Below are 14,948 nucleotides of genomic sequence, written 5' to 3'. Positions count from 1 at the left end.
CCTGACTGCACTATATTTTTTTCTTTTCCCTGAAAGCTGGAGAAGGCCACCCCCCCCCCCCCCCCCCCCTCGCTCACCTCACCTGCCACACTCCCAGATATGGGCACCCTTGTACCCTCTGCCACAGACACACTGAATAGTGGATTCTGATGTTCAGGTGTATTTAAAGAAAGCAAGATACCATTAGAGCTTGGAAAATTATAAGAAAGTTACTGAATAAATTATGAGGTGCATAATGAAGTGGAACTATGGTAAATATGCTGTATGTATAAGATATAGTGTGCAGCTATGAATAATGAGCAGTGTACTCACTGCTGCAGAGTGAAATATTCATACAGGATTTAGGAATTTAGTGTAAGGCTTCAACATAGTAATTACCCTGTTTTCTTGTACATAAAGATATATCTTGATAGTGTGATCATGGTAAAATGTGAAATTTTGATATTAATTCTCTTTTTAAGAAATACTGTATGAGACATTGTGTGTTGTCAGAGTCCAAAGTGTTAAACTGATGTCCAGAAAATTAGATGGGACTTACCTCATTTTTCTCAAATGATCTTCAAATAATGATGTTGTATTTATGAAATGCATCTCTTCAGTTAGCTGATAACCAGTGAGCCATTCATTGAATAACACAGAAATGGGTTATATGCACAACTTACTCTCAGTAGCCTTAGAGAAAAAATTTACTTGTGACACATCAGATACACAGTTAAAAATAATTAGAAAATGTATGTAGCAGAACAAATAGTTTCACATCTCTTTTTAGTTTTTGGCACCATAATGTATTACAAACTTAGTTCCAAACAGGTACAGTCCTTTAATATTTTCCAAAATTGTATCTCCTCCACAGAAACAAGTTTTAAGTGTAGCTTTAGTTTATGTTCATGCCAACCCATTGGAAAGTTTAACTGTATATAATAATAGAACAAGATATACAGAATTTTTATGGTAAAATGTATATGAAAACACATTTTCTTTTTAAAAATTAGAAGAAATAGAATTTGTTTGATATTGAAGATGTATGTAGATGTGGAGTGCATTTGATGTACTGTACCAAAGATTATTAGTTTTATCTTGATTTTTTAAATCAGGGGTTCTTTCTTTTTCTTTGGATTGTTTGAAACAGTTCATAATATTTTACTTAAATAATGAACACAAGTATTATATCTTAGTAAGAGCATTGCTTCATGTCTGTCCTTGGGTATCATTTCAGAAATGAGGACATAAATTGAAGGGTTGAGTGTCTTATATATGTATAAAATCTAGGACACAAGCTGAATGGAAGAAGAAGCCACAGGTCTTCTGCCAATATGGAACCATTCCCAAAATCTTCTTCTTAGTTGCTTGTCCTGTGAACAGACAATGTGTAGTGTGCAAACGATTTACCAACTTGGAATACTATAAATGTAAGGTAAATTAAAATATTATAAATTAAAATTAATAATAAACATTAACATTCTTTTTATGCATTTGATTAACTTAGACCACATACAGTGATTTACAATCACAGATCAACAATATAACTCAGTGGTTCCCAACCTTTCTTAGACCATTACTCCTGAGTGCAATCAGACATTAGCTAGTACCCCCTCCCCCCACTCCCCCTCCCACCGTCTGTTGCCATCCCCTCCCCCACATCATCATTAACCTTAGCACCTAACTAAATTCTAGAATGAAAGACTTTTCTTGGAATACTTTTATTTTTAAAATGATGAAAGATGAATGATATTTAGTTTGTGTGTGTGTGTGTGTGTGTGTGTGTGTGTGTGTGTGTGTGTGTTTTCTAGAACGAATGATGAAGGAATTTATGGTGCATCAAAAGTGCTACCCACAACTCCTTCTCAGAAAGAGAGCTAATTATCCAGAGCGAGGTTACACACTCGTTACGAAACATGCTTCCCCTGTATTACTCCTCTCCATTGCAGCACTTGCTTGACCTGCACACTGAGTCCCCATTTAAAATCAAGCAAGTTCAGATGTGTGCATTATACTTACTGTTCATAAATCATTTCATTGCTACACTCCCTACTTCTGAACTGGCAGAAACTGGATAACTTCAGGCTGTTAATGCTTTGTGTCCAACAATGTGGCTCACAATCTGTGTACAACACTATAGTAGCCCTTATGTAGTTACTGCTGCATTGTGCTGTCAATTAACTCATTTATCTGTTTCGAAGCAAGTAACAGAGCAATATCTAGATTCCTGCAGTTACCATCTACAACTTGGAGTAGGCATTTTCTTGAGATATTTAGCATTTGTTACATATGTGTCTCACTTTTGTCATAAGCGATGTATGGGACAAAGCACAACATATGTGTGCTGTGGATGAACTTTGTGAGGAATCTGTAACCTCCACCACATTAATGCTACTAATTGGGAAAAAGTAATTATTGATAACTTATATAATCAGTAATAGTCTTACAAAATTGTGATAATAGTAATGATCTTTTGAAACTAATTTAGTTTCAAGATTGAAATGGAATCGAATTGTTTAGCTTTTACACAATAAAATACTGCTTAGAAAACAAATACAAAATATCAATTCATTACTAGTAGAAAGGTGTGATATGTAGAGTGCAATGCTGTTGGATATGTAAAAACATGATGTCTTGTGTCTGTCACATATCTTTTGCTTTCTAACATATCAACAAAGTATCTCATTGCATCAGTTTTGATCTCAAGTGCATGAGATAGAAAAGACATCTCTAAATTAGTGTAAGCAGTTAAGTCAAGAAGAAAATAGGAGCTTTTTGATGTTGTGATACAGAAGAATACTGATTATTAGATGGGCAGATCACAGAACAAATAGGGAAATGCTGAGCAGAAATGTGGAGAAAAGGAATCTGTGGCATAACTTGACTAAAAGAGGGAATCAGTTGACAGGCACATTCTGTGACATCAAGAAATCATCAGTTTAGTTAAGATTTCAGAGGGAGACCAAGAGACAAGTACAGTAACCAGATTAAAATGGATGTAGGTTGCAGTAGTAATTCAGATATGAAGAGACTTTGACAGGGTAGAGTAGCATGGAGTGCTGCATCAAAGCAGTCTTCAGATTGAAGACCAAAACAATATATATGAGTGAGTGAGTGAGTGAGTGAGTGAGTGTGTGTTTTCTACTTACATATAAATGATAATTCATTATTATATAGCGAGTGTCTGTTGATTCACAGAAATAATACATGTTTTCAGTATTTTTGTGGACACAGATATAAACATTTACACAATCATTACATTACATTTCTTACTTAATCATGTGGCTCACAACCTGATTCAAGCTCTTGTAGTTCATTCCAATGAAAAAATTGCAGAAGCAAAGAAAATCCATAGTGTGTGTTTTCCAATTCCAGCTCTTATCATTAAGAAAGTACAGAGACATCAAAAATTCTGTTTTAGCTATTATATGATCATTATGTTTAAGGTTATTTATGGAGCCTCATCATACATAGATTGGAAATGAATGCATTATGTTTTATCTAAGAGGAGAAACGTTTAATACTGATGGAAGGTCTCAATAATTTTTCTATTAATTCATTTTCCACCAAGCTGCCTGTATCTCCTGATATGCACTGTTGGATTTATACCTCCCTGTTTAAGACATCTCACACAAAATATATTTGCTATGTTCAGAAGTAAAGCCTGGCTGTAGGCTCTGAAACTGTTTCTCTTATGTTTACAATGTTGAGATAAGAAGTGACATAACATTTTTTTTTGTAGAGTCAATTCCATAAGCAGTTACTTGTAATTATTCATCAATATGATTCTGTTTCATTTGTTTCCTTTGACTAAGATGACTGATGTGAGACTGGGTATTATTTTTTGATGCCCATAGATCATGGGATATGAAATGTGCCTCATTTGCCTACACAACTGACATGACAGATGAGATAGTTATGTGAATATTCACTGTGTCTTGAGAGATTCAACACTTTGAGTAAACTATCCACAAAGTTATTGATTGAGAAAATATGTAATTCTTTTATTTCATAAGGACATAAAAGACCACTTAATTCTTCAGTTCTGAATGCACTGTTTAGTGACATGTAGTGTCCAAAATCAAAGATCCTCTAATAAAAATTATAAAAAAGTAAACAGATTGATAGTATGGTTTTAAGATTATCTCTAGTCTACTATAACCTGCTATGATGATGGGACTGTCTAATATCATTTGTATGATATTAGTTAAATATGAAGTACAACATTAGTATATTTAATGGAACAAAGTTTATGTTGTGTCAACACAGAATCTTGTCTCTTCAAATATATCAAAAGTACCCCACTGAGTGATATTTTATAATTTACATTTTTTCATCATGCAATGTAGTACTGATGATTTTTGTTTTATGGGGATTAGACCAAGGTCCAAGGTATATTTGTCTGACTAACATTTTGCCTTCCAATGCTGCAGACACTACCAGAAGTTATGACAACTCAGAAAGCACTTATCCGAATTCTATAGTTTCTCTGGCAAAATCATTTATGAAATCAAATTATAATGTTAATGGAAACTCTTAGATTGAGTATGAACAGAGATGCAAAGGGGTGATCATCATTCTTCTTGAAGATGAAGTACAGAATGACAGATACACACAAAGAAACTGGTGATGAGTCTTTTGGCTTTTTAAATCCCATCCCTTTCTGCTCACATGCTTACTTTTGGTGTTATATGACTGGAAGAACTGGTTGTGAAAGCTGAGGAGTTTAGGATGCATAGAGAAGAAATAAAGGGACAACTCAAAGAGGAAAATGAAGGCAGTTCTTCATGTGGTAAATTGAATGTAAATGAGAACATAGAAGAAATAAAACAAGCTGAAGAAACATTGAGCAAATGAATAAGAAAGTAAGTGCAAGGAGAATTATGCTGGCGTGAGAGGCTAGCAAGAGTATGGTGCATAGTTAGAAAAGGAAAGGAAAGAAAAAATAAAGGAGGCTAGGAGAACAGTGGAAAGTGTGCAGCAGGAAGAGGAGTGTAGGAATTGTCAGAGCTATATCAACATCTACATAAATATTCTGCAAGCCAACATATGGTCCATGGAAGACCTTGTATCAGAGCTTATCCATTCCCTATCCGGTTCCAGTTGCAAATGGAGTGAGAGAAAAATGACTGTCTATATGCTTCCATACTTGCTCTGATTTCTCTTATCATTGTTGAAGTCAGACAGATTGGTTAGCTACAGACTGTGTGGAGGTACCATAAGAGCGATTTTCGCCTGTTGTTGTGGGGTTGATTCATATGGCATGAGTCATGAACAAGCTGTTGAAATGACCAGTGCATTTATGATCAGAAAGCTCTGAAATTGGTTATCTGACAAGGGAATGGTCCAGTTTGACATGTTAGAACCTACCCTGCAATTTTTCACGCAGGCTGAATTCATGGAAAGAAATGCACTGTCAAAATTTTAGTTGCTACAGTGCACTACACATATATTTTTTTTAATGTTAAAGTTACTCATTTTTTGCCACACGAAGAACTTACTTATAGCAGCAGTTTGTAAAGCGCTTTCTGCCTAGCATGCAAGTCAGCAAATAAGCAGATACAGTCATGACAAGAGGAAGTAGCACCACATAGTGCTAAGTCCCAAGGGCAGACACAAGAATTTTAAGCACTTTAACCACAACAGAAATGTCTGAAGGAATTAATTTTTTGAATAACTAGCAGTTCATATCAACAGCTAAACTGCTGCAGATGTAATTCTTACACAAGTGACTAGCAGAGGAAAGAAAGTCAAGGCACTGTATCATGTTACATTACAGATTACTTCCATCAGTCGGGACTTTAATTTGTTGACATTAAATATTTTATAACAATTCTTGTACCACCATTCTTATGATAATTTTTAATAATGTATATTTTGCTGGTAATGAAAGAGTTCCTTGCTTATTCCCTGTAGTCATCACAAAAATGTCTACTGCATGATGAAAGCAAACATTTTCCTTAGACCAGGCACACCTGATAAAAGAAAAATTAATGCATTCAGGCAGCTCACAATAATTACTAGCTTTATATAGACATAACTGGAATGGAGTAAGAAACAGTTGTGGTCATTGTTCTGCATACTGAGCAGGATATCAGGCATACTTGATCAAATTTGTAAACTGTGGTGGTGCAAACTGACATTGTGGAAAGGACTGAAGTTTAATAATACTACCTGAAATGACAAAGAGCTAATTGAAATTATAATGTCCAACAATTTCCTAAGAAATGTTTTAGACTATTGGAAAGTCTTTTTTATTAGGATGATGAATCACACATAGCATTAGTTCCAGATGGAATCCAAATTATATTAACAGCCTTTTTATCATCCTCCTAGAGACAGAGGTATTGTTACATCCAGGCCAAGAGTGCAGCAACAGTAGTGATTTATATTCTGCAAATGATAGGAAGATATTTTGGATGTAACATTAAAAATCATTCTCTCCCATTTTTCTAGATTTTGCCACACCAGTTACAATATTTTTGTAAGTAAACAGTCCTTTTTTTAAATTTTTGGTCATAATTTGCCTTAATGTTCTTGAAGACAGATATAAAGCTGTGGAAACAGTAATCCACTGATACTTAGGACTGGTATCATTGTTATTTACATGTCACAACATTCATCAACTGCACAAATGACACTGTCTTTTTTTGCTCAAAATGATGAAGTGCAGTTTACGTGAAACCTGTCTGATTAGCTTTATATGCAGCATTTTACAGTATAACAAGAAGCTTTGTCTTCATGTGAGCTATGAATTTCTCTATAGTATTACCTATTGATGACATCTCCTCTACACATTTACTTGAGGTAAACTTCGTAATTTTGTGACTGCCTTTTCCATATGATTTCCTGAATCTGTTTAACCAGGTAAAAAAAGTCTGGAAACCAATAATGTTCATCTTGCAAATTGGAGTGACCAGTTTTGTGTAACTCCCTTAGTAACTGTGCACTGACTCTCACAAGCACTTCCAAATCTTTCAAATAATTTTTCCTTCACACTTTTGTGAGTTTCATTTTGCTCATTGTTTCATACTTTGTGTAAATTTTTCATCCATTTATACAATTCATGTTCAGTTTTTATGAAATAAAACTGGCTTTGCACACTGCTTATAAATTAAGTGTTTTCCCCCTTCTTTGTTTAACTAAAAAATTTATAGCCTTTTCTTTTTCACTGAAAGCTATTACTGTACATGTGTTCTGTGGACTTGGAAGGTACCGGTACTCTATTTTGTTCTGGACTTTAATTAGCACAAAAATCATTATTCAAACCACAATTCACAGAAGCAATCAAGCTGTTTCTTGTTTCCTCTAATTTTACCACAATTCCTGACAAAATGTCAACTTCATTTGGATGAATATCCAAGAAATTAACTAATAAATAAAATATGTGTAGGTCTTCAGGAGAAGTAGGGGATTTCTACTGCATATCACATTCTTCATATTTCAACTTCGGCAGGTTGAAAATGTTAACTGGATTCCACATTATTCTGGAACCTGCACAAAGACAGATACTATTAGCAAGCAAATGTGAAGGAATCACAAAGAAAATTAATTCAGTTTTATCTCCATTGTTAACACCTGGTGATGACACAAAGACAACAGTTAATTATTATGGATATTAAATGAGTTGCAAATTTTAGTGACTAGTAACTGTGAATCCTTGTATAAGAGAAAGTATTAACGGAAAATGAAGTTCACATTACATATTATAATTGTGTTTTACCATGTTACCTGTTTACTGATATGGCATCAACCAGTGATATGTGCCCACAGTGTTACACGTGCGCTGCCTGCTGTAGCAGTGGCACAATTTGACATCATGTTTCTTTCAGTGTATTCTTTCTGTATAATACATTTTAGGGCAGTGTTAGACATGTTGAATTGGGTAGTTCCCATGTGAGTCAACTCTGGCCTGCAGTTTGTGAATGGATGCTCACGGTACGGACTAGCTGATTTCTGGTCAAGCTGACAAAAAATGCTATACTATGGTTTCAATGCATGGGAAAAAGTCATACACATGTACTATACATGGGGTTATGACTCTGGAAGATTGAGGCTGGAAGAAAAGTAAGGATGGCCCATTGATTACCATTTTGGAGAATGTAGTAAGGATCTTGGGAAGGATGTTCATCATTTCACAAAATACCAAAAGCACATCAAGTATCTGACATAGGATATAGCTGAACTCTCCTGCAGGGTGTTACTGCATGATAAAGACACTCTTTTGTGGTTGGTTAGAAGTAACACAAGGGGTATAAGGAACATACTACTAAGTCTGTAGATGAGGGAATTAGTGTTTGGAAGGAATAGCAGCTGTCAAAGTGAGTCTTTTGTTGATAGTAGGTAGGTTTAATGTAGACAGTATCTTAGGATGGGTGTAGGCCAGAAGTGAGTAAATGGTTTATTGAGCAGATAAAGCCTGGCGAAATGTATTTGTGGCAAGGCACTGTGGTTTTGAAGAAAAGAGGAGAATTTATCTTCCTATTTGAGTCAGGTCATAAACCTGTCAGCAATGTGTGTTAACCAGTTGAGCGGTTCAAGATTTCGTTTGGTTAGGAAGAGATATTTGATAAATATATTCACTTATGAGGTTGCAATATGGAAGGCTATTGGGCGTACCAATTTTCATAAAGCACAGTGATTCACTTGCAACAGAATACTCTTTTTTTTAACAGCATACAGATATTTTTAAGAGAAGGAAGAAAGATTAGTATTAAAGTCTTAAAGTGGATTGAACAGAGATGTAGCACTAACACAGTTGGAAAAGTACATGGGAATAATATGACTACAACCTATCAAAGTGACTTCATAAAATCATGGAAAATCTAAAACACGTTGTGGAAATGAAGACTTATTTTGAACACTATTGGATATGAATCTAGTGCCATCAACACTGTTTCACCTTGTTTGATTAAACTGATTTCCTGCCGGCTCACAAGCCAGTTTATGGAAACATGTTGCAAACAGGAAAATGGAAAAAAAATGTGTGTGCAATTGTCAGGTATGCATTGGAAAACAATTTCGATAAAAATAGACTGTTAGCTTTCAGACCATTTCCAAGAATGAAAGAGTACTGAGAAAACTGAAACCAGATAGCTTTTGTGTAAATGCAGGGAAACACAAAGGCTAACTAATACAAGTAGAATGATTTAAATAACCAGTAAACTAAAGAGGCAGTAGTATCACATCTCAAAGAAGGACCTGAAACATTTTGCTCTATGGAGGAGCATGTAGAAAAACTGTTGCTCATGTTTAGAAGAATAGTTGACCAAGCACTAGTAAGATATGTACCAATAGAACAGTTCACCATTGGATGGACCAACCATTGTATACAGTCTCTGTGAAGTAACTTCTAAAGAAACAGCAACTACTGCAGAATAAAAGTAAAACAAATCATAAAGCTATAGGTGGACAGATGATAAGTGAAAAACATTTAAGGGCAATGTTTGAAGCCTGTAATGGCTGCACTACGTGATCAAAAGTATCAAGACACCCCCAAAAACATATGTTTTTCCCATTAGGTGCATTTTGCTGCCACCTACTGCCATGAATTCCATATCAGCGACCTCAGTAGTCATTAGACATCGTGAGAGAGCAGAATGGGGTGCTCTTTGGAACTCATGGACTTCGAACATGCTCGGGTGATTGGGTGTCACTTGTGTCATATGTCTGTATGTGAGAATTCCACACTCCTAAACATCCCTAGGACCACTGTTTCCAATGTGTTAGTGAAGTGAAAATGTGAAGGGACACATACAGCACAAAAGCATGCATGCTGATCTCGTCTGTTGACTGACAGAGACTGCTGACAGTTGAAGAGGGTCATAATGTGTAATAGGCATACATCTATCCAGACCATCACACAGATATTCTAAATAGCATCAGGGTCCACTGCAAATACAATGACAGTTAGGCAGGAGGTCATAAATCTTGGATTTCATGGTCAAGCAGCTGCTCATAAGTCACACAATACACCGGTAAATGCCAGACAATGCCTCACCTGGTGTAAGGAGCATAAACGTTGGATGACTGAACAGTGGAAAAATGTGTGGAGCGACGAACCATGGTACACAATGTGGCGATCCAATGGCAGGGTGTGTGTATGGTGAATGCTCAGTGAACGTCATCTGCCAGCATGTGTAGTGCCAACAGTAAAATTTGGAGGCAGTGATGTTATAGTGCGGTCGTGTTTTTCATGAAGGGGGCTTGCACCCCTTGTTGTTTTGCATGCCACTATCACAGCACTGGCCTACATTGATGTTTTAAGCACCTTCTTGCTTCCCACTGTTGAAGAGCAATTTGGGGATGGTGAATGCATCTTTCAACACGATTGAGCACCTGTTCATAATGCACGACCTGTGGCAGAGTGGTTACATGACAATAACATCCATGTAATGGACTGGCATGCAGAGAGTCCTGACCTGAATCCTATAGGACACCTTTGGGATGTTTTGCAATGCTGACTTCATGCCAGGTCTCACTGACCAACATCAATGCCTCTCCTCAGTGCAGCGCTCCATGAACAATGGGCTGCCATTCCCCAAGAAACCTTCCAGCACCTGACTGAATATATGCCTGTGAGAGTGGAAGCTGTCATCAAGGCTAAGTGTGGGCCAACACCACACTGAATTCCAGCATTACGAATGGAGGGTGCCACAAACTTGTAAGTAATTTTCAGCCAAGTGTCCGGATACTCTTCAGTCTGGAATCGCCCGACCGCTATGGTCGCAGGTTCGAATCCTGCCTCGGGGATGGACGTGTGTGATGACCTTAGGTTAGTTAGGTTTAAGTAGTTCTAAATCCAGGGGACTGACGACCTCAGATGTTAAGTCCCATAGTGCTCAGAGCCGTTTGAACCATTTTAGTACGGATACTTTTGATCACATACTGCATCGTAAGACCTCTCACAAACCCAAAGAAATTGTGGTCACCTGTAAAGGCTGTCAGTGAAACCCAAGTTAGTGCCCATCCACTTGTGGAGGACATTGGAACTGAAACTGGGATATCAAAGTGACAGCCGAAATGCTGGACTGTGTTTTCAAATGTGAATCTTCAGGTTTTGGCAGCGCAAAGACTGTTCCATTAAGTTTCGGGTGTGCAGCCACATGCGCAGTCGTGCGGTACACGAGTATAAAGGGACAAAGCGAGCACTGGAGCGGCAGTCTTCCGGCTCACTCTGAAGATGGCTGAACATTATACAGCCGAAATATTAGAAGAAGAAGGAGATTTCTTGTGGCTGCACACCCGAAACTTAATGGAACTGTATTTTCAAATGTCCTTTAAAATAATGATCAAGAGTAATTCCATAGTTTAATTCTTGCAATACAGTAAAGATAACTGAAATAGATATTAGTGTCACAAGTGTTGAGAAACTGCTGAAATAATGAAAACTGAAGAAGGGCGCAATGTCTGATGAAATCACAGTAAAATGCTATACAAAATTTGCAGCTCTTTTAACCACAGTATATAATAGATCCCTGAAACAATGAATTGTTCCTGGTGGCTGGAGGAAAGTAAAGGTGGTTCATCTACTAGAATGGTAGCAGAAATGAGCCACAAAACTACTGTTCAATATCACTGACATCCATATTTTGTATAATCCTGGAACATATTATGAGTTCAAACATAACGTATCTTGAACAAAATGAGTTCCACTATGTAAACTAGCATGGATTCCAAAACTATCGGGTACGTGAAACATAACTTGTGGTTTTCCCATGTGACATGCTGAAAGGCAGGGATCAAGTCAGCCAGGTGAATGGAGTATTTTTTTTATTTGTGAAAATCATTGGACTCAGTAACACATCATAACTTTTTAATAAAGTTCAGTTGTATGGGGTATAAAAAATGTGACTGGATTGAGGATTTCTTGGTACAGATGCAGCATGTTATCTTGGATGGAGAGCCATTGATAGCTGTAGAAATAACTGCAGCCATGTCCCAGGGAAGTATGTTGAAATGATTGCAGTTCATGTTGTATATCAGTGACCTGACAGACAATGCTCATAATAATCTGAGATATTTAAGAATATAAATAAATATATGAAGAACATCATGATTTACCACCAAGAGCAGCTAATAAAATTGCTTTATTGAGCAACCAGTTTCAGTCCTAAAATAAATAAATAAATAAATAAAACATTTACAGCATCATACTAGACAATATAAATTTGATGGCACCACATTATGAAATCCATGTATTCATCACTGTTGTGAAATGGACATATAAATTCGAATGTAAATCATAAAAGTGACCCTGATTTCAACAAGATGTTGTTCATGCAAGATGAAGCTCAACCCCAATGAAGCAGGAGAGTGTTTAATGTCTTGGAGGATTACTTTGTGGACCACATTCTGGCTCTGGGGTACCCAGAGGCCACTGGTATGAACCTTGATTGGCCGACATAATCTCCAGATCTGAGCACATGTGACTCCTTTTTGTGGGACTATATTAAAAACAAAATGTACAGCAATAACTCCAGAACCATTGTTGAGCTGAAAACAACCATTCAACAGGTCGCCGATGGCATCGACGTTTCGACACTTCAACAGGTCATGCAGAATTCCACTATTCATCTGTGCATCATCACCAATGATGGCAGGCATATCAAACATGTCATAACCTAAATCCCAGTATCTATAGTGATGTTTATATGTTGAATAAAGTGTGTGCACATCGTAGTTTGTATAACTAATTTATGTTTTTTTTTCATATAGTTCAATAATTTAGTTCAATAATTGTCGCCCTGTATGTATAATGGAGCACCATCAAAAAAAATCTGCAGAAGTATTCAGTCAGATCTTGATAAGATTTCAAACTGGTGTGAAAATTGATAACTTGTATAAATCTTCAGAGATGTAGAGTTAACATAAATCAGGTGACAGACCTTGGGTCTATGCCAGGATGTTGAAAGAATGCAACCAGTCTACAAAGAATATCGCTAGTATGTATGGGATTCATACAAAACAGGAAATGTAGATCATATACAAAAAAGTGCAGTATGAATGGTCACAGGTTTGTCTGAACAATGGGTTAGTGTCATGGAAATGCCAAAGAACTTTAACTGGCAGATACATGAAGATAAACAGTATCTATCATCAGAAACCCTACTTTCAAAATTTCAAGAACCAGTTATTAAGTGAGGAAATTAGTAATATACTACAGCTACTATGTAACACTCCTATAAGAACCTTGAAGACAAGATTACCCTAATTGCAATGTGCATGGAGGCATTTAAGAAGCTATTTTTCCCACCCTTGATATACAGATAAAACAAAAAGATAATATAGTATGTGGTACGATGTGAAATATACTGTGCCAAGCACTTCACAATGGTCTGTAGAATATGGATGTAGATGTAAAAGTATAAATAGTTTTACTTCTGAACACTGGACAACAATGTTAATTCAGTGTTTTAGTTTAGTGTGTTGAATTTGGTATAGAGGAATATTGCAGTTTACAGTATACAACAATTATGGAAATTCCTGGATGGAACAAAACATAAAATTAGGGAAAGGCGACCACTCACCTATAGCCCATCAATGCATGAAGCTCAGAAACTTAATAGGAGACAGCATTTGCACTAGCTTTTGGGCACTATCTCTTTTTTAGCAGTAGCACACACATTCACACACACAACCACACAAACCATGGCACCCAAACAGTGGCCATGGGAGTGTGTGTTTAAGTGTCTGTGTGGTTGGGTGTGTGAATGTGTGTACTATTGATTGAAAAATTGTTAGTGCTCAAAAACTAGTGTGAACGCTGTTTCCTGTTATGCGCTACTGTGCTTCACACATTGATCTGCTATAGGTAAGTGACTCCCTTTCTCTTATTTTAAGATTACAGTGTTCTCTATTCTAACAAATACTTTCATATAATCAGTCTTATTTTCAAAACCTCAATCAATAACTGCTGGGAAATTTCCACTCAGATGAATATGGGATCAGTTGTTCATAAACAACAAATTAACATGACATCTAGCAGTTCATATTTCTAGAATATGTAGAGTTGCGCCAGATGTATGAAATATGAATGAACAATCATGAGGAAATTTGCATTTAGTACTAAGTACTATAGTAATTTGATGAACAGTTTCTTGTACTCAATTATTTCTGGAATACCTCATGTTACACATTTGCAAATAATGCTAAAATGTTAAATCACTTAAATAAACAACTAAAAGTTTCTAATTAATTACTTCAGAGGATATGAACAACCAGAATATTTATAATGGTCTGAAAATAAGTGCCACTCAGTATCCACTAAAATTATTTGAACTACCAGTACCACTGGTAATTAAACCTTTATGTAAATGTAATGGGTTTTATAAAAGCCGTAGTGGATAAAAATTGTTTCAAATCAGAAGGGGGAAATAACAAAAAAGCTACTACTAGTCTTAAATCACATATTTGCAATGTAGCACATATATTATAAAACAGATAATGAATACTAATTCAATGAATGGAACACAGAAGGGAGAATGGGCGCATTCTGTAAAGTATATGTGGGAAAACAAAACATGGTGACCTGCAGCTCTTGCCTTTACTATATAGGCTAGCTTTGTATTGACATGTATAGTGAGTGACTCATCTATTATTCCATCTGTGTTTTCTTACTATGAGAATGAAACTGATAAATGTAGACCAATGTACTCAAAATTAGTCAAAAATCAAATAAATTTGAAAAATGCTTCTGCTTCCAAGGATTTAGCAAAGACAGTCATGTGCAAAAACATGAAACAGATGCTACATTTCATAAACAGGTGTTCCTTCATCCTTCAAGAAAAACAAAGAGGATATACAAAATGAGACTGTCCAGGAATTTAGTATGAACAATGGACCTGGCCAAACTTGACTGGCTTGAGTTCCTCAATGATACAGTTAGCTGTACCGAAGGTGTAACCACAATGGAAGGGTATCTGTGGAGAGACCAGATTAACTCATGGTTGCTGAAGAGGGAGAGCACT

General features: G+C 36.3%; 1 protein-coding gene across 1 annotated transcript in view; it reads right to left on the bottom strand.

Moving 5' to 3' along the window:
* Positions 1-679: 679 nt before the first annotated feature.
* Positions 680-14,948, bottom strand: part of LOC126183531 (uncharacterized) — a 1,031,760-nt gene continuing 1,017,491 nt past the window's right edge. Inside the window, exon 23 of the mRNA XM_049925600.1 lies at positions 680-1,352. Coding sequence (XP_049781557.1) covers positions 1,340-1,352 — 13 coding nt within the window. The 3' untranslated portion in view covers positions 680-1,339. The remainder of the gene's footprint in view (positions 1,353-14,948) is intronic.

Source organism: Schistocerca cancellata, chromosome 4, assembly GCF_023864275.1.
Source record: "Schistocerca cancellata isolate TAMUIC-IGC-003103 chromosome 4, iqSchCanc2.1, whole genome shotgun sequence".
In the NCBI taxonomy this organism is placed as follows: domain Eukaryota; kingdom Metazoa; phylum Arthropoda; class Insecta; order Orthoptera; family Acrididae; genus Schistocerca; species Schistocerca cancellata.
Note: the sequence above shows the minus strand (reverse complement) of the source record. Positions and strands in the feature narration are given on the sequence as shown.